General features: G+C 44.7%; 1 protein-coding gene across 2 annotated transcripts in view; it reads right to left on the minus strand.

The window, feature by feature from the left end:
- Positions 1–19,155, minus strand: part of faah2a (fatty acid amide hydrolase 2a) — a 51,572-nt gene extending 32,417 nt beyond the window's left edge. The window contains exons 1-6 of one of the 2 annotated variants that reach the window (XM_085995821.1): positions 18,842–19,155; positions 14,139–14,221; positions 11,267–11,403; positions 10,062–10,271; positions 9,027–9,146; positions 4,186–4,321 (exon numbers count right to left, since the gene is read on the minus strand). In XM_085995821.1, coding sequence (XP_085851947.1) covers positions 4,186–4,321; positions 9,027–9,146; positions 10,062–10,271; positions 11,267–11,403; positions 14,139–14,221; positions 18,842–19,027 — 872 coding nt within the window. In that variant the 5' untranslated portion in view covers positions 19,028–19,155. The remainder of the gene's footprint in view (positions 1–4,185; positions 4,322–9,026; positions 9,147–10,061; positions 10,272–11,266; positions 11,404–14,138; positions 14,222–18,841) is intronic. The other variant, XM_085995813.1, reaches the window with a different exon arrangement.
- Positions 19,156–24,119: the final 4,964 nt, after the last annotated feature.

Below are 24,119 nucleotides of genomic sequence, written 5' to 3' on the forward strand. Positions count from 1 at the left end.
GGATCAAGAAAATAGACATGGAATGGCACTATCTAAAAGCCATAATGAGTGAGGACTCGGTGCAAGCTATCAGCTCAGATTCTGAAACGGATGACGATAAGACCAACTCAAATATGAAAGACAAGGCTAAAATGAACTTGCCGACTATGGTGGAGAAAACAAAGACATGCATAAAGGCTTATGCTACCGAGAAGAATAAAGCTTCAGAGCAGAACTCCAGTTTGACAGAGAATTCTGAGCCTGTTCAAGTTAAGGACTTATCCATGACGGAAGAACACCGAACTCGGACTCAAACTTATTTCAAAGTACGACAACAATTAGAACAGTTGAGTTACCGTCTCGTACAAGAGATGAAAACAATGGAAAAGTTCTGGGACACCGAATGGGAGAACCTGGAAAGACAGCAGAGGCAGCTAGCTCAAGCAAAGAGCGACCATAGAGCCATCGTGACCAATTACCGATCACATCTCCCTTATGATGTTCAGGAGTTAGAATATTTGCATGATTTAGAGATACAGCATAAAGGCAAACCACGCTACTGAGGATTTTGTTCTGCAATTGGAGACGGAGCTAGTGCAAGCAAGGTTAAGAGAAGCTGAATCGCAGTGTGCACTTAAAGATATGCAGAAAAAAATCTTGGACATGGAAAAGAGAAACGCTTCTTTACCTGATGTGAATAATGTGGCCATGTTGCAAGAGGAGCTTATAGGGGCGAAACTGAAAGAAGCTAAGCAAAGGATGTTGGAACTTGAAACACAGAACCAAATCAGCAGTAACCAGCTATGTCGAGCAGAGAAGGAGTACTATGGTCTACATGAGAAGGTGCAATATCTCTCAGCCCAGAATAAGGGACTACTCACTCAGTTAAATGAAAGTAATCGGAAAATGGCTGAGATAGACTGCAGGAATAAAGAAGATTTGATGGCAGTGAGACTTCGAGAGGCAGATAGCATAGCAGCCTTGGCTGAACTCCAACAGGAAATTGCGAAAGAAGCAAATGAAGAGGAATCTTCAGGAAGCCAGGATGTTATTCCAGTTCTTCTCTACGACTCCTTACAAGCAGAGTGTGAGAAGTTGAAAGAACAGTATGAACAGGCCCAGGCTACAATTCTGGAGGGGGTTAACTCGGCAACCTCCGAAAAGCTAGTTTCAGTAGAAGCATATGAACAACTAAAGGTTGAACATGAGCAAGAAGTCCAAAGGCTGCAGGAAATTCTTGATGAGCTCAAGGCCAAGACAGACTCATCGGTAGAAGTTCCATCCATAGATGAGAAATTAGAGGTGAAAGACATGGCAGAACATGAAAGACAAGATGTCCAAGAACTCAAAAATATTGAAGGAAACCCAAGACAAATATGAGGCGGCAATGTCCGAGGTTCAACAACTTGAAGAACAGATTCAACTGGGAATCCTTTCAGTGGAAGAAAAGGAAACTGTAAGAAACACAGACTGTAAGAATGGTCCCTGAACATGAGCTAGAGAGCATCAGGGCGCAACTTTTCCGAGCGCTGAAAGCCAAAGTACAAGAGGAACAGAAGGTGGAAGCATTGGAGGAAAAGGTGGATGAAATGGAGAAGACTCTGATCCACAGTGTTCCTGTGGAAGAGTTAACGGTCAGCCAACTCCTTCATATGCTGAGGGAAAAGACTCTGCAATGGGAACAATCTGAACACGAGCTTCAATCTTCAACGGGAAGGAGTTCGGAGCTCTCAAAAGTTTGGGAAATAGCTGAGGTTGCAAAACAGACTTTACTGGGATGCCAAAAGTACGCTGAATCGCGTCTATGTGAACAGAATGTTGAAACAGCTGCTCCAGTAGAAGGATTGAATAGCCCGATCAATCAATCCCCGAGGGAAGGGGAAGTATTGCAATCACAAATGAGGTCATTAGTGAAGGATTTGCAGGAAACCCAGGAAGAGCGGGATGAAGATGAATGCATGAAGAAGTCTTTTCAAGAAAGATGTCTAGGGAAGGAACCACAGTCAGCTAACGTCCAGATGGGTAAGGAGGAAGTAGAAGGCCCTCTCGCTGGCCTAACTCAGGACGAACCCGAATATTACCATGACCTGTTGAGTGACACTGAATATTACGAGGATGTGGTCTGCCCAGTTTGTGATGAAAACTCCCAAAGTGCCGAAATCAGGATGAAGCACTTAAAGTCGAAGGAACATAGAGAGTTGGTGGCGCTACAGCTGGCAGCTGATAAGGGAGCCCCGAGAGTCTCCAAAAAGCAGAAAAGAAAAAGCAGAAGATGATAACTATCGCAAATATTATCACTTCTACCAGATCATGCGTGGACCCTACGAAAGGAGTTAAATCAGTTGGGAAGTAGGAAAATATCAAGGCAACCCAGTTGTTGTAAAAGTCAGCACTGCTGGTTCAGCAGGACGAAAGTTCAAGCTGTTACGTCAAGAAAAGGATATGGAGGAGTCACGCTAGCAATGTGAACCATCTACACCAAAGAGATGTTGTTCGGACCGAGTCAAGATCAGAGACTGAATCTGTGAACTGTTCCCGCAGAGACTGAACCTGTGAACTGTTTCCCACCGAGACTATGTCTGTAAATTGTTTTATATGAAGTTGAAGATATGTTATGTTTAATGGGGACTCTGTATGTAATAAGCTAAAAAGGGAGGATTGTAGTGTATGTACCCGTCTACCTTTAAGAGAACTATTGTATGTAACCGTTCACCTTTAAGAGAACTACTTTAGGTGTGGCACTACTTGTTTGGCTTCTGTATACTGTAATACCGACGGTGACCACACCGGTATATAAGTGTTGTGGCATGATTCCTTGGGCAGATTCGCCCTGACCTTCGAATAGTAAAGACCTGTTTGTTTGTTATTCCTGAAGTCTGTGTCGTTATTAACTGTACAACCCACAGACTTTACAGTCACCACTGAGCAAAAGCTGAATTGAACGAGCCATATTAACACCGTGGCTACAAAAGCAGAGCAGAGATTGGCAAGTGGCTCACTTCCTGACCAATGTTCCCTTTAATTTTTTGGGGGCTGAGCAGCCCATTCAAAATACAGCGCGCGCAGATTTTTCCATTCAAAAGCCGGTGAGCCGGCTGCGCAGCCTATGGGGAACATTGTTCCTGACTCCTCAAAACCTTTCCACCATCTAAGAGACTCAAGTCAGAAGTGCGATGGAATACTCACCACTCACCTGGATGGGTGCAGCCCAAACACTCAAGAAACCCAACACCATCAACGAAGTTTTCTTGATCAAAGCTCCCATCATTGGACTCAATATCCAACTCTGCCACCGGCACACTGTGGCTGCAGTATGTATGATCTACTTAGACAGCACCTCCCTCCCCTGCCACTTGTACCACTGAAAAGGTCATGAGTAGCAATAGCGTGGGAACCAACGTTCCTGCTAAGCTGCATGGCCGCACAGCGGTCTGGCGGTCTCGCACAGGAAGCCCACTGGTTTTTATATGGAAGAAACTGCGCATGCGCGGAAATTTGAATGGGCTACGCAGCCAGTTAAAGGGACCGTACACAGGAAAAAAAAGAGGGAACATTGGTGGGAACATCATCACCTCAAAGACTCGCACCATCCTGACTTTAGCATATATTGCCGTTCCTTCAATGTTGCTGGGTCAATATCCTAGAATCCCCTACCTAACATCATTGTGGGAGCATCATTCACACAAGGACTGCAACAGCTCAAGAAGATCCACCATCACCTTCTTTGGTCAATTAGGGAAGGACAAAAAAAAGTCTCTTCCACAAGATCTTCCTCTTGCTCCCTTGATTCTCTCCTCACCCACTTTCCTGGTACCTATACTTGCTGACATTGAAAACATCTCTTACGCAGGCACCATTCTCCTCCAGCATCATCAGCTCCCTCTTCAAAAAGCCCAGCAGAGATACAATGGGCCAAACAGCATCCTACTGTGCAGTAAATTTTTATGGTCTTCTGTGCATCCCCTCCCCCCACATCCATTCTACCATTTGTGGCAGAACCTTCAGCTACCTCTGCCTTACACTCTATCCATCTTAAAGCCTTCTGAAAACCCATTTCTTGACCAAACTTTCAAACACCTCTTCTAAATCTCCTACAAGGTTTTCCATTTGCTCCTTTCTTCCTCTGTGGAGCACTGTTATGTTTTACTTACATTAAAGGCTGTATATCAATGGAAGTAGTGATTACTGTTTGAGCTTTTTCCTTACTTGGAGATATTTGGACCAGCCATGACTTTGAACATTAGAATGAGATCCTCAGCATAACGACATATGGGACCAGTACAGAGAAATTCCATTCTTAGGCCCGTTGCATCTGGAAACTGACCACCATTAGGTACTAAACCTGAAAACACATTAACAAAATATTTCGAGTATTACAGGTACCTACAAAGGCTATAGAATAAGTAGTGCAGTCAACTTCAGATGGGTACATACTGATTTAATCACAATTTTGGTCCACGCACATCACTTTCTAACCATTTTACAGAGTATTTAAATCACAAGTGATCCATAATACAAAATCCTAATTCAGGACAATAGTTCCTGCTTTAATCAAATGTTCAATGCTGAACACATTTTTACTGAAACCTTCACTTACATACATTTATCAGGCTTAGGTTTTGTAGTTTTAAGATGTCACAGGCAAAACAAAATTAAATCTTCGTGAAAGGAGGGAATGGGTTTCCAGCAGATTCTTGCATTTTGATCTGCAGTATAATTTTTTGGGGAATCAAGGAAGCTTTGCTGGCCACGTTTAAAAAAAAATGAAATGCAGAATTTAATATTGGGGGCTGGATGGTACAGTAGGTTAAAAATTACACTTTTGCCTTTGAAACCGGACGTTGTCGTAATGTACATGGATTTCCAAATGGCGTCCGACAAAATGCCACATAATAGGCTTGCCAGCAAAATTGAAGCCCATGGAATAAAAGGGACAGTGGCAGCCTGCATACAAAATTAGCTAAGTGACAGGAAACAGAGAGTAGTGGTGAACGGTTGTTTTTCGGACTGGAGGAAGGTATACAGTGGTGTTCCCCAGGGGTCGGTTCTAGGACCACTGCTTTTCTTGATATATATTAATGACTTGGACGTAGGTGTACAGGGCACAACTTCAAAATTTGTAGATGACACAAAACTTGGAAGTTTAGTGAACAGTGAGGAGGAGAGTGATCGACTTCAGGAAGACAAACAGGCTGGTGAAATGGGCGGACACGTGGCAGATTAAATTTAACGCAGGAAAAAATGTGAAGTGATACATTTTGGTAGAAAGAATGAGGAGAGGATATACAAACTAAATGGTACAATCCTGAAGGGGATGCATGAACAGAGAGATCTCGGGGTATGTGTGCATAAATCATTGAAGATGGCAGGGCAGGTTGAGAAAGCAGTTAAAAAGGCTTACGGGATCCTGGGCTTCATGAATAGAGGTATAGAGTTCAAAAGTGTGGAAATGATGATGAACCTGTATAAAACACTGATTCAGCCCCACTGTGTCCAATTCTGGGCACCGCACTTTAGGAAGGATGTGAAGGCCTTAGAGAGGGTGCAGAAAAGATTTACGAGAATGATTCCAGGAATGAGGGACTTCAGTTATGTGGATAGACTGGAGAAGCTGGGATTGTTCTCCTTGGAGCAGAGAAGATTGAGAGAAGATTTGATGGAGGTGTTCAAAATCATGAGGGGTCTGGACAAGGTAGATAGAGAGAAACTGTTCCCATTGGCAGAAGGGTCGAAAACCAGAGGACACAGATTTAAGGTGATTAGCAAAAGAACCAAAGGAGACGCAAGAAAAAACTTTTTACACAGCGAATGGTTATGGTCTGGAATGCACTGCCGGAAAGGGTGGTGGAGGCTGACTCAATTTTATCTTTCAAAAGGGAGTTGGATAAGTATCTGAAGGAAAAAATTGCAGGGCTACGGGGAAAGGGCAGGTGGAGTGGGACTAGCTGAGAGTTGGCACGGGCTCGATGGGCCGAATGGCCTTCTTCCGTCCTGTAACCACTTTATGATTCTATGAAATCTATCCAGAGTTATAGGATAAAACTGCCTCCTCTCGCAAAAACCCATATGGGTCTAAAGTGAAATGAGTCAAAATAATTTGAATCCAGCTTCAGAAGAGTACAAAACTTCTCATAATTCGGCACTAAAGTAGCAGCCTGAGAGACAACAATACAGTTTGTCTGGGAAATGAAAGTGTTGCATGGGCTGATTTGTCACGGCCAGAGTTAAAACACAATGCTGGGCACTGTAAAGGAAGCTTTACCCTCCAAGTAATGTATACTATACTTGAGCTGGAGTGCTTGATGCCGACACTGGGTGCAAAAAGTGGGGGGGGGGGGGGGGGGGGGGGAGGGGAGGAATCCATTCTCAACACTTGTATCCCCTAACAGGCCTTCTAATCATAATAAATTTCCTGGGACTTTTGCACCGCTCCAAAGAGACCCTCATTGAAACAATTATAACAGCTCTGCACTCCCCATAAAAATAAATGGTGATTGTGAATTTGCTTAATTAATGCTACTGTACTTTGATCTGGAGCGAGGGAAAATATCTTTACCAAGATGGCTACTGGCTCAAACACTGAAGGATGTTCTACAGCAACACTTGGTGGCCAGAGCCTGCAACTGCATGCAGACTGAGACAGGTTTTTTTGATGTTACTCTTATAATCTATATATATATAAAGCGGCTCTTCTGTCTGTCCCGATGTCTGTCTGTCCCTCCGTGTTCTATACGTTTGAAAGTTACAGAGCTTACCGACGCGCGCGTCGCCTCAAAAGAAAGCTTGCGATTCTGGACCGGTCATAGGCGTATTTACGTTTCGGCCAGACAAAAATCCCGCCCGCGGTATCCCAAAAATGTTCAGCCTTCCGCTCATTAGCATCTCATTAGCGACCGTGTGACGTCGAGGTCCACCAATCGGACAGCGGGTTCCTTCCTACAGTTGAGTGTCGAGTGACTCGACGATTGACCAATCCTACGCTTCGGTGACCTGACCGGTCGACTAATCGGTGCGTGTGTGGGCAGGCCTTATCCTTCTGAACCGAGGTGAGTGGACGCCATCTTGATTTTTCACAATTTTTTCCCCCACACTTTGTGTGTGTTAGGGAACTAAGGTAAATATTTTAATGATGTGTTAGGGAATTAAATAATTTAATAGGGGGGGGGGGGGGGAAGAGCCTCGGGAAATCGCGCGGGGGGGGGGGGGGGGGAGCCTCAGGAAATCGCGGGGGGGGGGGGAGCCTCGGGAAATCGCGGGGGGCTCGCGCCGCCCGCACTGACCGCGCATGTGCCACCCGCCCGCCCACAGCGGCCGTCCATCAGCCGCGCGATACGCAGGGGACCTCAGCTCCGGACCTCAGGCGCTAGGCAGGGGGAGGGGCCAGAGAGAGGGACAGAGGGGAGTGGGGGAGACAGGGGAGGGGAGGGAGACAGGGGAGGGGAGGGAGGGGAGGGGAGGGGAGGGGAGGGGAGGGGAGGGAGGGATAGGACAGGGAGATGACATGACAGGGAGAGGGGGGACACACAGGGGCAGGGAGACCAAGCGCCCCAAAATTGCCCTCGCAACGCGGGGCTCCCCAGCTAGTAATCCTATATATAGGACCCTCAAAAACAGACTCCTTCACTGTTTGGTCAATGCTAGGTTTCCTGCTACGAAATCTACATCGAGTCCAATGCATGGATTTGTAAAGTTGGGTATTTCCAGAGCCACTTGGTCCAGTTTGAAGTCACCCATCCATTCCTATGACACCCAATGTTAGAAAAAAAGTATATTTATAAAATTAAAGATCCTATGCTAGAAATGGGGCAGGAAAAATAGGCTAATATAGTAACTTGTACCTGTGTAGGGAACCAGGGTTTGAGTGCCCCTTGTACTTAAAATAAAATAACCTGAACTCTGCTAAACAGGAAATGTAATTTAGTTAACAACAGAAAATGCTGGAAAAACTCAGCAGGCCAGGCAACATCCGTGGAGAGAAATTAGAGTCAACGTTTCAGGGCAAACCCTTTTTCAAAACTGGAAAGGAAATAAAATAGATCGAAGGCAGGGCTACGATAGAACAAAAGAAGTAGAGGTATTCAAAACCAGACGAGATGGTAATAGGACAGTGGAGACAAAAGACAGCTCAGATTAGGTGTGAAGTGTACTGGCAGAAAGACAGCTGCCATGTGGGAGAGAGAAAAAAAGAGGGGGGGGGGGGAAAAAGAGACCCCAAAAGGGGTGGAAAAGAAATATATAAGTAAAAATGTAATAGGGGCCGAGGTTATGATCTGAAATTGTTGAACTCGATATTGAGTCCGGAAGGCTGCAAAGTGCCTAATCGGAAGATGAGGTGCTGTTCCTCGAGTTTACGTTGAGCTTCTGTGGAACAATGCAAGAGGCCAAGGACAGCGAGGTCCAAGTGGGAATGGAGCGGTGAATTAAAATGACAGGCGACCGGAAGCTCGGGGTGACCGCTTACGGACTGAACGGAGGTGTTCCGCAAAGCGGTCACCCAATCTACGTTTGGTCTCCCCAATGTAGAGGAGACCGCATTGTGAGCAGCGAATACAGTACACTAGATTGCAAGAAGTACAAGTAAATAGCTGTTTTACCTGGAAGGGGTGTTTGGGGCCCTGGACAGTGGGAAGGGGGGAGGTATAGGGGCAGGTGTTACATCTCCCGCGCTTGCACGGGAAGGTGCCAGGCGAAGGGGAAGGGCTGTTGGGGGCGATAGAGGAGTGGACTAGGGTGTCTGTAATAATAATAAGTGTGACAAGTGCTTGCAAGTATTACTAACTCTATAACAGAAAGCCAACAGGCAAGTTAAAGGGACAAAGAAGTTTTAAATTATATGATTCAAAAAAGAAAGGAAAGCACTAAAGTGGTACATCAGAACACAGAGCTGCCTTAATAAATCAGTTGTGCCTCAAATCTAAACTTTCACTAAAATAATTAAGTCATAACAAACACAAAACCATATAAGTCACAGTATCATATTTAGAAGGCAGAATCTTGCAATATGATGTACACCACAGAACCAGTGCAGAGTTGGAGATAATTCTAACCTGTTGTCGGCTTGTGTCCAAAAATGCCATTGAAGAAGGCAGGCATTCGAATACTCCCGCCAATGTCAGAGCCCACGCCCATCACTGACCCCGCTGCAGCAATAATGCTCCCCTCGCCACCTGCACAACAAAGCCACAACAAAATGGAACCGTTTTTTCTACTTATAGTTTAAATATACCAGAGTTTAAGAACACCTTCCCACCCTAAATGGTGAAATTGCTGTTATATAAGATAGGACAAAGAAAGGCAACAGCATAAATTACATCCTTCAAGATAGGACAGAAGAAAAAGAAAACTTGAAATACTGTCACCTTGGGGGGGGGGGGGGGGGGGGGGGGAATTTTTACCTTAGTCAGATAGCTTTTTTAACACACTTCCCCCATCCAATCCATAAATGCCCATTAAGTCTTCTAGATAGGTTATGTTTAGTACCGTACTATACCATTGTTTTATGTTTGTGAATGTGGGTTCAAGGTGAGGAATGTTAGTGTTGAGAAAGCTTTCCAATTTCAGGCATCTAGTGTCTGCATCAGGGACTCCCAGGTCAGGCTTAACATTGTTTGATACAGAGTAAGGGTCCCTCTATTTCAGATGTTTTCAAATTGGAAATCATAAGACACTTGGGGGTCTGCAAGGAGGAATCATAACCAGAAATCTGAATTTTTTGACCATGCATCTGTAATTCTAGCATTTCAAGCATGATAATTCTGTTGCCATTATTAGTAAAAAAAAAACACTTTCTACATTAAGAGCACTGATTATCTTTGGGTCACTGACTATGTCTTTTCAAAGTTTTAGGACAAGCAGTCTGCAGGAGTGTGAGAATATTAGTGTTGGGTTCCCACAATGGAAGGTTCCAAACCCTCTGCTCTACTCTGCCAAATTCCTCTTGCCAATAATATTAGCGAAAATGTTGGCGTATATTGCACTAGTGTGATATTTCCATTTCAGACATCGTGATCACTTAAGTGAAACTGCCAAATCTGTTTTTTTTTGTTCTGTGAGCTCGTCACTAGGATTTGGATAATGCTCACCTGAGCTTCCACCCGCAATGCGATCCACATTGTATGGGTTTCTGGTTGTCCCGTACAAGTTGTTACTAGATTCATACCACATACACAGTTCACTGCAGTTTGTAACACCTAATGGGATGGCACCAGCTTTTCGGAGATTAGTCACAACAGCAGCATCTGTTAGGGCAATCACATTCTTACGGCTTACAAGACCAGATGAATTGGGTGAACCTGGGGCAAAAACATGTAAAGTAAGTTAATATCACAAAACAGTATCACATAAAAACAGTAAGTCACCTATAAACTTCATAAGTTTAGACGGATCACCGCTTTGATGATTACAATACTGCAGTGTAGATAGCAGGGTGTCTGTTTTCCCAAATTTAAAAAAAGTTAACTTCTTTAGACTTCCCTTCAAGTTGTTTTTAATAAAGCAATAACATCTTTTTGAAGAAACTCTTGACATCATGCCAGATGGTAGCATGCTCCTGCGCCACATAGCAGCATCATCTTAAAACACTTAGAAAGACAAGCAGAACACTACCAAATACCCTCCCCGCTATAGCAGAGAGCCTGGTGGATGCAGTGTATATGATGGATGTCTACTTGAAGAATCCACAAAGGTAGGTAATTTTTCTTTCTCTCTCATTTGGCATCCTCCACACACAACTAGAGACTTTCCTAGCAGTATTCAGGATGAGAAGGAGAGAGTCCTGGAAAAGGAAGTGGGAGGGGGGTGCAGGAGGAGGAAGAAAAGAGCAGAGTGTGTTTAGGATTCCAGCCAAGACAGATCAGCCGAAACCAGCATTACCCAACTCTGTAAAGTCCAAATGGTGTTGTCGGGTCAAAGTATGCTGATTTCTCAAAATAACATTTTTATGTACTTGTTTTAAGCAAACAGTCATGGAATGGGAGAGTGGCCTTTTGCACAGCTGGCAGGCTTCCTATCATAGAGGTGGTAACAATGGGGTACACATTCCACTGGCGAATCACTGGTTAGACTTCTTTACCAATGAATTGTGGACTATACTGTTGAATCTGATGGAATAACTTGGTTCAATCCATATAAAAGGGCAGCACTCGGAGTATTCACAATGGGAGTGACATTCCAGCTCAGATTACAAGGTGGAGGATAAAATGAAGGGATCATGATTTCTTGACCTAAAAGAAAATATGCATCATGACTGACAAGAAACCCAGGTGACCATTCAAGTGTACTGACATACCTTCTAAAGCAAATGCCTCTTTGACTGTGAAAGGAACACCGAGGTAAGGAACGCTCTCCTCCAGTGATTTCTCATCTTCACTCCCTTCAGCAAGCCTGTTATCCACCTGCTGGGCCTCTTTCAAGGCAGCTGCAAACCTGGAGTAGCAATGAACAGCACAATGTGGTTTTGGGAAAATGAAGGATATTAAAATACAATGCTAAAGCTTTGTGACATGAAAGTCAAAATCATTGCCTTACAGAACTTTGAGAAAAATAATCTTAGGGGCAAAATATAATCCTTAAAGTGAGAGAGATTAATGTATGCATCATCAGTTCAAGTCAATATGTAATTTTACCCTTGAACAGCCATACAAAAGTCGATTATAAAGTACACATTTTACACGGGGTCCCAATTTGTAAGGGAGCCTGGAAACATTGGGAAGGGTGTTAGCTAGACCCTGGAAGAACTTGGGTGGAGGGGCTATAGTCTGAGTTCTCAAGGGGTTGAGTTTTGAGAGCATTCAGAGGGAGGGGGCAAGATCTGAAAGCACTGAAGAGCATCATGGGATAGGAGAGCAGCTTAGTTGGGGGTGGGGAGAGGAGAAATGGAGCCTGGGAGCAGAGAAATGGAGCCTGGGAGCGGCAAGACAGTAGCCGGTCTGGTGTATTATTTGATCTATTTTTCTCCCCTCCTTTTCTGAGGATCAGTACCTGATCCAAGTGGCCACCTCCTGTGAGCCTTAACAGTGAGCATCAGCAAGCTATTTCTTTGCAAGAGGTATCACAGCTAACTCTGGCCTTGTCATCATCCAATCTCCACACAAAGTGAGTTCTGGCAGAGGGCATAGAAGCAGTAACTGATTTTCTCCTCCCCTACATGGTTAATTGCAGTATCTCTACCATTGATGCGCTGTACTTAAGATATTCAGATTATGATCATAGGCATAACAATATTGGCCCAGAAACTTGGGTCTCCACGGGTGAGTACGCACGGGGTACTCACCCGTAGGCCCAATGGAAGTGCCGGTTTCCTGCATGCACTGCGCATGCGCGGGAAACCGGCACTTCCGTTCCTCTGAACGAAGGGGTTCAGAGGTTGAATGCGTGCGCAAGAGGGGCTGCGCGTGCGCATCGAACTTCGTTTTTTTTTAAAAAAATTTAAACAGGTTTTCCCGGGAAGGTAAGTCTCCAGATGTTAGAAATGTAAAAAGCAGGCGTAAGACCTGCTTTTTACAAGGTAAGTGATGAATTAATTAAAATTAAAACATTTTTTCCACAGGCTTATTATTTTTAAAATACAGGTTGACTATCCCTTATCCAAAAACCTTGGGACCAGCTGTGTTTCGGTTTTCGGAAATTTTCGGATTTCAGAAGGTATTACAGGTAGACTACCCTTTATCCGAACTTCCGAAAACCGAAACCCTCTAAAAACCGAAAGTTTTTTCGTTCAGCGTAAGTCGTGCGCGCGACCCCCCCGCCGGCCCCGACCCCCCCGCGGACCCCCGCCGACTTACGCTGAGCGTCAGCGTAAGTCGTGCGCACGACCCTCCGCGGTCCCCCGCCGGCCCCGACCCCCCCCGCCGAACCCGACCGTAAGTCGGCGGGGGTCGGGGTCGGCGGGGGTCCGCGCCGGCAGGGGTCCGCGGGGGGGTCGGCGGGTGTCCGGGCCGGCGGGGGGGTCGGCGCCGGCGGGGGGGTCGGGGTCCGACGGGGTCCGTGGGGGGGGGGGGGGTCGGGCGCACGACCCCCCGCCGGCCCCCCGCCAACCCACCTTCCAAAATCCGAAATTCTCCGAAAACCGAAACACGGCTGGTCCCGAGGTTTTCGGATAAAGGATAGTCTACCTGTATTTCAGACTGGGAAACTCTGAACATTAAATTAATTTGGTAATTAGTATTTGTATTTAATATAAATTTTAAAAGTTCAGGCTACCTCTTGCGACTGTTCCGTGTCTCATTCCCCTTCCTGCTTCTCTGAATTCCTTGACTTAGCGGGGGTCTGGGGCTCGACTGCCGCCGCCAGTTGTGGGAAAGCCAGATATCGGCTGACTCCTACGCTAAGCTGGCCCGCAAATCAGGTCGGGGGGGGGGTGGTGAAAAATAATATCGGACGGGCCGCTGTATTGTTGGGTTCACTCTCCCGGTACCTCCTTCACACTGCCCAGCTCGGCCTGCAATCTCCTACCCAGGAGGGAACTCTGTGACCCTCTGCCCTGCTCACAGGGAAAGGCAGAGCTCCCTCAGTCACACTTAACATCGAGAGCAAAGGCCGGCGTGTCGACAATCTGCAGGAATTCTTGTTCTGGGCCTGGAGGACCACTCCTGTCATGTTTTGCGCCACTCGGGTCATGTCGTGCGCACGACTTATGCTGAACGAAAAAACTTTCGGTTTTCAGAAGTTCGGATAAAGGATAGTCTACCTGTAAATACTTTAAAGCAAGGTAAGTTTATTTTTAGCCCCGCTAGAAAATTTAAAAAAATTTAAATTGTTTAAAATAGTTATTTCATGTAATTCATAGTTTATTTAAAAAATGTGATTAAAAAAAAATTTATTTGAAGATTTAGTGCTGTTTTGGGGCCGTAGTATTTATAAGTCTTGACAGCACTTCCTGTCAGACTTATGAATGGAGCATTCCCTGCTCCGGTTGGCTCCCCATGGCCCACGTGATCCCAGGGGACGCATCGAACTAGCTGCACCCCTGGGATACGCAAGCACTGCGCGCCGGCAGCTGGACCAGGCCCCGGATCGGGATTCCACAGGGGCCCAGAGCTCAACGGCCGGCGCGCAAGGTAAGTGCATTTCGGGGGCTTGCACCCGCGGGAAGCCCCCGACCCGAATTTCTGGGCCATTGTGTCATCTCTAGCAAATTGTACACAAAATGAACTTCTTACCTCTCTGCAACAAGAGCATTGACTATAGGATTGACATCTTTGATTCTGCTGATATATGCTTGTATTACATCTACACACTTTACCTAAGATAAACACAAGAGATGATTTGTTAAATAAAGTTCATGACATTAACTCTCACCAATGTCATAAATTCTGAAATTATAACCGATCTATATAGAGAAACATTTTGATCAACTATTTTTCCTGCTTGTGGTGGAGGGGGAGGACATAGAATTTTACAGCAAAGAAACAGGCCATTTGGTCCATTAAGTCTCTGCTAGGAGTTTTCTCCACAAACCACAAGTCTAAACACACACTCCATACTCTTAATATTCCTCTTTTTCATGACTACCTAATTCTATTTTAAAAGAATTTGTGGACTCTTCTTCAACAATGATATGTGGCAGATAATTCCATACAAGTATATTAATTCTCCACTTCACTGTATGTACCATAGAATAGCAAGGCAGCCAAAGCCATACACTCACTGACATTAATTGGCATTAATACCTGTAGTAATAAATCACATGAGTTAAAAGCCAATATAACAGCAGTATTAATGATCCAAATCGGTGAGGATCAAGTGCCTTAGTGGATTAACAAAATTAATTTGTAAATTAGTTAGCCCAAAGGTCATGTTTTTGGGTTTTTATGCTAGATATTTTCTTGGGGGTCACAGGTCGCTCCCTTAAGAGGACCTCTCGTCTTCTACAATCTGGAGTGCACTCTTTCCTGCCCTAGGAAAATAAGAGTCACACTCAGGGATCTGATCACATGGTCCTCCTCTCCTCAAAAAGCCAGACTGGATATACACTTACTAAATGGAGGCACAGGCTTTGGACTAACAAATGGTTTTATTCAAATAAGATAAAAGGAACAGTTTCGCAGTGATATATGTATTTCTCTACCCTCCGGGACACACAAAACAACAAACACGCAACTTGCTTCTCTAAACATAGACTTTAAGCAGAAGTTTGCTTTAATTTCAGAGTAGCCTAACCGCTCATACAATAGCAAAATACTGCAGATGCTGGAAATCTGAAACAATAGAAAATGCTGGAAACACTCAGCAGCCCAGACAGCATCTATGGCAAGAACAGATGAAGTTTCTCTCTCCACGGATGCTGCCTGGCCTGCTGAGTGTTTCCAGTGTTTTCTGTTGTTATTTTAGCCTAACCTTAGGTTGGCACTGAAACTATTAATAAACATGGAGCCCTCTGGTTGAACAATTTCTATTGATTCTATTCAAAGAGTCTGGCCATCAAACTCCCATCAACAAGGACTCCATCCAATCAATGACCCCGACTCTTTCACAAAGGTCAGACTGAGCTGTTAATTAAAGGCGCCATCCCAAGCTGGGGCCAGGTGACAGGACCAGCCCCACAACCAGCCTGAAACCAAAATCAGTAGACAGCATCCCTAAATTACAATGATAAGCTTTAGGAGCATGAATGGAGAGAGCTCCAAGCAAAACAAAACTGCAGATGCAAGACACCTGGAAAAAAACCCAGAAAATGCTGGAAACACTCAAAAGCATTCCACATCTATGGAAAGGACGAGTAAACCCAGAGGAAAGGGCCACACCTGAAATGTTAACTTCATCTGTTCTCATCATAGACGCTGATTGACCTGCTGAGTGTTTCCAGCGGTTTTCTTTTTCTGTTTGAGAACTCAACACATGCTCGCTTACACAAAAGTAACTATAAATAAATGCATCTTCCACTTTTGGTTTAAAGATGTGCAACTCTTATTAAAAAAAAAAATAATAAGCACAGCTTTATTAAATGGGCTGACTGCGATCAGCCTCGCTCTTATGGGTCCTAAATCTCACCAATAGTTTCCATGACTTTAATGTACAAAACAAAACATAAATATTAAAACTAAAATAATAAAACTACATTTTGGCCAGTTTCAAAAGAAATACTGACATCAAATTATGATCATACGCCCATAAAGAACAAACTTGTAATTATATACAGCCTTTCACGTGCTCAGGACGTCCCAAAGTGCTTTCTCGTCAATTAGGTCCTTTTGAAATGTAGTCACTATTGTTGCAACATCTGAGATTATGTACTAAAATCTCAGGAGTGTGGCCGCTAATTTGCACACAGCAAGGTCCCATAAACAGCAATGAAATAGCCAGATAATCTGTTTTGAGGGATAAATTTTGATCAGGACACCAGGGAGAACTCTCCTGTTATTCGAATAATGAAATGGGATCTTTGGGGACAGACGGGGCATTGGTTTAACGACTCATCCGAAAGACAGCACCTCCGACAGTGCAGCACTGCCTTGTCAGCCTTGATTTTGAGCTCTAGGGCCGGAATTTGCTGGAGCAGGGCATCTCACCCAGTTAATTAGACTTTCTCCTGCACCTTTCAGCTCAAAAATGTCTTGTCCTGTAAGTTGCTAGAAGTGTGAGCTGCTAACAGCACGGCAAGGGCCCTGGGACCCTGGTGAACAACAGGACCTTGGCCAATAAAATATATGGATTGACAAAAATACAAAGGAAGGACTGAGAAGGAGGATGTATTAGAGTGGGTGGATTCAATGTCAAATCAGGTACAGAAACAGAAGTAAACAGAGGGACAGAAAAATTGGATTAAGAGAAAGAGAAAAAGAGACAGAAAGGAAAAGAAAAAAAATAATCTGACATTTTTTAAATCTCCAACAATTCACAGCATGAAGGAATGAGACTCCACACTTATAACTTCACTTCCTGGGCCAGAGTTGGCAGTCATTAAAAATTATCACATCATTAAAAGGGTACTTCCGCTATTAATGACGAGACTTAACTTTCCGTGATGAGTATAATGTGAGTTAAACTTATGTCACACTCTACCCATATTCCCCTTCCTCCTCCCAACCCCACTTCTTTCTGTCTCCCTCAAGTCCCTTACCACAGCACTTTCACATTCCCAACTAAATAACCTTTGGCCTACAATTCTTCATGACATTTCTGCAGCTACTGATTTGCTAAATCACATCCTCTCCACCACCTTTGATGCCCCAGTCCCCACTAAAACTATTATACTCTCTCACCCTAGTTATACCCCCGGTATACCACTTACCTCCGCTCCCTTAAGTCCGAGGGACGCAGACATGAACGTCTTCGGCAGACAACTGGTTTAACCGTCCATTACCAGATATGGCTCAATCATATAAAGCATTATCAGGTCCTGTTGACCATCCACCTTCCATTCCTGGTTCCCATATTAGCCGATATTGTTAACAGTTCTCTCCTCAGGTGCTGTTCCCCTCGCCTTCAAATCTGCTGACATCATCTCCTCCTCAAAAAAAAACCTTGACCCTTCTGTTCTTGCAAACTATCACCCTATCTCCAACTTCCCTTTCCTCTCCAAAGTCCTTGAACGTGTTGTGGCCTCCTAAATCAGTGCCCAGCTTTCCTGGAACTCCTTGTTTGAATCTCTCCAATCAGGTTTACGCCCCCGCCACAGTACCGAAACGGTTCTTACGAAGGTCACAAATGACATCCTTTGTGACTGTGACAAAGGTAAAGTATCCCTCCTCATCCTTCGCAACCTGTCTGCTGTCTTTGACACGGTTGACCACTCCATCCTCCAATGCCTCTCCTCCGTCGTCCAGCTGGATGGGACTGGACTCACCTGGTCCCATTCCTATCTTTCTAGCCGTAGTCAGAGAATCACCTGCAATGGCTTCTCTTCCCGCTTCCGTACTGTTACCTCTGGTGTCTCCCAAGGATCTATCCTTGGTACCCTCCTATTTCTCATCTACATGCTGCCACTCGGTGACATCACCCACCGACGCAGTGCGAGTTTTCACATGTACACTAACAGTACTTAACTCTACCTCTCTCAACCCCTCCACTGTCTCTAAATAGTCAGACTACTTGTCCGACATTCAGCACTGGGTAAGCAGAAATTTCCTCCAATTAAATGTCGGGAAGACCTGTGCCATTGTCTTCGGTCCGCGTCACAAACTCCATCCCCTTACCACCGATTCCATGCTTTTCTCTGGCAACTGTCTGAGGCTGACCCATCTGTTCACAACCTAGGTGTTATATTTGATCACAAAATGAGCTTCCTACCTCACATCCCCAAGACCGCCCATTTCCACCTCTGTAACATCCTGTGAAGTGCAGTGGCACATTTTACTATATTAAAGGCGCTATATAAGTGCAAATTTTCTTTCTGTGGCGAGTTTAATGTGCAAATACAGCAACTTCATGAAACTCACAGGGAGGTGAAGGGGGAAATGCCATTTTCGCGAAGCGAACGGCACAAATCGTCCAGCAAATTGCGGCGATTCGCAAGGAATCTGCGGACAAACGCCCCGTGTCGTTCACATGCAGTTAATTTTTTCAGCAAGTCCTGGTCCAACCTACAACCTTTGGGTTAGAGAGGCCAGAGTGCTACCCACCTAGCCAGGCTGACAACATCCTCTAGGTTGGCTGAAGCGACTGAGACACTAATTTAGTAAACAGGAAAGCTAGCCGCATCTGGGCAAACGCTGACCTTGTAACTCAGTATTTAGATGCGCATTTCTGCAATTTGCAAGAAAGGCCAGTTTTGTTGGTCATGGATATTGATTTCCGCTTTGGGACATCTTGTCTGTTATCTCACGCAGGCACCATAATATGGCCGCAGAGTGCCGGCCGCCCGTACTCTCCCCCGCCCCACTCTCCCCCGCCCCTCAAACCTGGGATGAGGCTCCTTCTGTACCTGTCTCTGCCGAATTCTGCGGGCCAGCTCCACCCCGGAGAGCAGGAGGAGCGGCCGCACGGCCGGCGACACCGGCCGCCAATCCCGGGGGTGGGAGGGCTGGAAGAGCGAGAGTAGGACGAGCAGGACCCGCGAGGCGGCGCGCAGCAGCAGCGCCAGGCAGCGCTCAATCACCGAGCGCGACATGACTCGCGGTCGGACCGCTGGTACACAGACACACAAAAACCCAACGGCCGGTGAGCAGAGCGAGCGGTCACCGCACGGGCAGCGGCGAGTGAGACCGGCGCGCGCTGAGGGGGCGGGGCCAGCGCGACAGGCAAAGGGGCGGGGTTTACTCGTCATAGTGGCCCATCACTGTGGATCCCAACACTTTCTCCAGGTCTTGGATATTGCACCAATTCTGTTGTGTTGGCTCCTCACAATTACACAGGATATACGACGCATAAACAGGCCTTTCGGCCCAACCTATCCATGCTGGTGTTTATGCTCTAATCGAGCCTCTTCCTGTCTTTCCTCATCTAACTCTATCAGCATAACCCTCTATTCCTTCTCCCTCATAGGCTTGTCTAACCATCCCTTAAATGCATCCATACTATTCGCCTCAACCACTCCCAGTGGTAGCGAGTTCCACATTCTCACCACTCTCTAGGTAAAGAAGTTTCTTCTGAATTCCCCGTTTGATTTCTTGGTGACTATCTTATATTAATCTCCTCTAGTTTTGTCATGGGAGGGGAGTGGGCTGAGATAAGTCAAGGCACTGGGGCCAATGCACATCACTTACCTACCATGCTGTTCTTCAGCACCTGGATGTCAGGAAACCTCACTGAGAAAGGAAGAACCTGCAGTAAGGTGGCAGATGGAGTATAATGTAGGGAAATGTGAGGTTATTCACTTTGGTAGGAAGAATAGAACAATATTTTTTAAATGGTGAGAAACTTTCAAATGTTGGTGTTCAGAGAGATTTGGGTGTTCTCATGCAAGAAACACAGAAAGCTAGCATGCAGCTACAGCAAGCAATAAGGAAGGCAAATGGCATGTTGGCCTTTATTGCAAGAGGGTTGGAGTATAACAGTAAGGAAGTCTTGCTACAATTGTACAGGGCCTCGGTGAGACCACACCTGGAGTACAGTGCACAGTTCTGGTCTTATCGAAGGAAGGATATTCTTGCCTTGGAGGCAGTACAACGAAGGTTCACTAGATTGATTCCTGGGATGAGAGGGCTGTCCTGTGATGAGAGATTGTGTAGAATGGGCCTGTACTCTCTGGAGTTTAGAAGAATGAGAGGTTATCTCATTGAAACATACAAGATTCTGAAGGGGATTGGCAGGGTAGATGCTGAGAGGTTGTTTCCCCTGGCTGGAGAGTCTAGAACTAGGGGGCATAGTCTCAGGATAAGGGGTAGGCCATTTAAGACTGAGATGAGGAGGAATTTCTTCACTCAGAGGGTTGTGAATCTTTAGAATTCTCTGCCCCAGAGGGCTGTGAATGCTGAGTCTTTGAGTATATTCAAGGCTAAGATGGATAGATTTTTGGACTCATGGGGAATCAAGGGATATGGAGATTGGGCGGGAAAGTGGAGTTGAGGGCCATGATCAGCCATGATCTTATTGAATGGCGGAGCAGGCTCGAGAGGCCATATGGCCTACTCCTGCTCCTAATTTCTTATGTTCTTATTTATATCGCACCTTTTGCAGCCTCAGGACATCCAAAGCGCTTTACAGCCAGTGAAGTACCAACAATGCCAACCCCACCTCTCATCAATTATGAGACAAACTCTTAAAAATCAGGAGATTTGGTAAGAAATTCTGAGTTGGTAATTTTTGGTTTATAAACCTCATTAGTGGCTTAGGTCACCGCTCTTTACAAAAATGATATTACTGCATCTGAAAATGCTTTACAAAAAATTGTTTTTAAACCCACCCATTATCACCACCCTTCTCGAGTTGGGGTAAATTTTCATTAAAAATCACATGTCTCATGATTAATTCGCAAGAGATGGCTTTGCTGATCCTGCTCTGTCACAGCTGCTACAGATCAGCACTTTACTTCACATGATTAAAAACACAATTTTTTTAAATTACTTTTGCTTTTAGATTATAAATGAGTTTGACCAAAAGCATGTCAAAGTATTTTTTTAACTCCCTGATATGGAGCCCGGTCCTGTGAATTGACGTGAGTTTGATAAAAGACCATTTAAATCAAAAGAATTCCTTGCAATTTGTGCAGACAAATCAGACAGCAAATTTATTCCAGTCCACCTGACTCATTTATCCCATGTTATAATACAGGCAGAGTCAGCTAGAAATACTTTCAACCCTTGCATTAATCCAGCCAGGATATCATTGAAAATTAAATGATATAATAGGCTCTGCAGTGGTCTCTCCTCCCCGGTATATTCCAGGGTCCCAGATGTCACTTCACACTCAGCGCAAGCCCCAGGGAGAGGCTGCGCGGTTCGAAATCCTCCCTTTGCTCCAAAAGGAAAATCATGACTTTTTACAGTTGACTCGTGAGATCGCGAGTTGGAACAATTTTTTATTAAAAATCGCGTGTCTCGCGATTAATTCACAAGAGTTGGCATTACTGAAGTACTGTTTTGAAGTATACTCACCGTTGTACTGTAGGGCAGTGGTTCTCAAACCTTGTGTGAAGGAATAAGCCATATAACCTATTTAGAAAAAGACACCATTCTATGAAAGAATTCTAGCCTTATTAAAACATGACAAACTGGGTTTGGAAATCTAGAAACCTAACGATGAAAAAGCTGTGAAAGCATTCTGGCTATTGAGATAAGATGGTTGTTGACACTGAATCAATAACCTTATTGAAAGAAGGTTAAAGGCTCCGGTAGGCTGAACCTTTGGGAACAAAACAATGGTTTACCCTGTACAAGGTGTTCTAATTTACATAAAAGTAAGAAACATCTGCCTTCGTAAAAATGACATCAAGAAAAACACACCTGCCGTTACACCATTTTTTATGGTAAACTTAGAACACTTAGAGAAGAGACATATTTCTGTAATGCTACCAGCTGAGGTGACTGTAAGAATTGCAGGGGTCAGCAGAAAAATTACTAGAGATAATTAGCTTACATCAGCAGAAAACCTTAAAGGAATATCACTGGAAAAGGGTATAAATATTGAACTCTCAAATGGGATAGTAGACTTGCTGTAATCGGGCAAAGCGATTCTCGGCTTCAGAGGCAGCTCTGTAAGTCTCCAACTCTTTGTATTTCGGGGAATCAAAGGTATTTGATTTTGGTGGATATCCTGTAGAAAACTAAGAACAGTAAAACTGTAGCGAAGTTAAGATTTGAGAGTAAGGTTCTCTGATATTAGAATTGTAAGCTTTCTCTTTTTGGAACTGTTAATGTTGCGATTGACTCACCAACTGTAAATTACATGTCGGTTCTTTAATAAATCTATATATTTTTAGAATTGTCTCACATAAGACTTCTGTATCAAACTCGCGAACTCAATTTCTGTACACTCTTTGGTGAGGAGTTGCAGAATTCTGGGGGAGTTTTCCGGACCCTCATAATATCCGGAATGTTACAGTCTAGCTAAACTTATTAAAATTGCTATCTGGAGGACAGTAAAATTTTCAAGTTGTTCCTTTCCTTTAGGGAGAGATAGTCTGGACCTTTAGACCCAATTAAGCGTCTTTAGAATTCGGCTACCGCAAACTTTAGTTGAAAGTGAACGTCTGAGGAATACGCCTGATCTGGGGTAGCCCTAAAGGGGCTAGGACTAGTAATTATCCCTTCACTTGGTTGATGGACCCCTTTTCAAATGGATTAGTAATCACGGACCCTTAATTAAAATTATAACATTTTTTCCACAGGTTTATTATTTTTAAATACTTTAAAGAAAGGTAAGTTTATTTTTAGCCCCGTTAGAAAATAAAATTATTTTTTCAAAAATTTAAATTATTGTTTAAAATAGTTATTTCATGTAATTTATAGTTTATTTTAAAAATGTGATTTAAAAAAATTTATTTGAAGATTTAGTGATGTTTTGGGGCCCATAGTATTTATAAGTTTTGACAGGTCTGTCAAACTTATGAATGGAGCATTCCCTGCTCCGATTGGCTCTCCATGGCCCACGTGATCCCAGGGGACGCATCGAACTAACTGCGCCCCTGGGATACGCAAGCACTGTGCGCCGGCAGCTGGAGCAGGCCCAGGATCGGAATTCCACTGGGGCCCACAGCTCAACGGCCGGTGCACTAGGTAAGTGCAGGTCGGGGGCTTACACCCGCAGGAAGCCCCCGACCTGAATTTCTGGGCACTCTTTGGTGAGGAGTTGCAGAATTCTGGGGGAGTTTTCCAGACCCTCATAATATCCGGAACGTTACAGTCTAGCTAAACTTATTAAAATTGCTATCTGGAGGACGGTAAAATTTTCAGGTTGTTCCTTTCCTTTAGGGAGAGATAGTCTGGACCTTTAGACCCAATTAAGCGTCTTTAGGATTCGGCTACCTCAAACTTTAGTTGAAAGTGAACGTCTGAGGAATACGCCTGATCTGGGGTAGCCCTAAAGGGGCTAGGACTAGTAATTATCCCTTCACTTGGTTGACGGACCCCTTTTCAAATGGATTAGTAATCACGGACCCTCCATCTAAATTATAATACTCATAATATGAAAGTGCTACATGTAAAGAGTGTTTTAATAATGCTTTTAAGAAAACAGGTATTTATGTACAGATATCAGTGAGATGGGTGTGCCACATGATCATTGATCAATTTTTTGCCGACCACCACCAGCCTTGGTAAATGCGGGTCTACCTGGCGATCTTTGTGCCAATCTCAGCGCTCCTCCATGTGCGCTCCCCTCCTAGGTGAGACAGCCAGCCCATTCTGTGCTGCATATGTGGTGGCCGGACTCTGCTCTGCCTCCTGGCTCGCACCAAGCCCACCTCCAGCCGTCGCTCATTTGCTTACTCTTGACCACGGTGCCCACCCTCCCCATAAGGCCAGCCCTGCTCGGTACTCACACTATTTCATGGGCAAAATCCCACAAACAGCAATGAGATACTGTTTTTTTTTGGGTGTTGGTTAATTGGGACTTGATCCCACAACCTTCTGACTCAGTGGTGAGTGCTACCACTGAGCCATGGCTGACACCAAACTGACCCTTCTACAAAGGACAACCTCTCGAAACACTAGAGCACCTTCTTTACCCAAAACCACTCTCACATCACTTTACCTGTCACAAGTATTTCTGCTAGATTTCAGGGACATTTCATTTAAAGGGGCAAGGCACCTTCAATTCTCATC

This window comes from Somniosus microcephalus, chromosome 1 (genome assembly GCF_052327205.1).
Source record: "Somniosus microcephalus isolate GS21.2 chromosome 1, FLI_Smic_1.0, whole genome shotgun sequence".
Classification (NCBI taxonomy): Eukaryota; Metazoa; Chordata; class Chondrichthyes; order Squaliformes; family Somniosidae; genus Somniosus; species Somniosus microcephalus.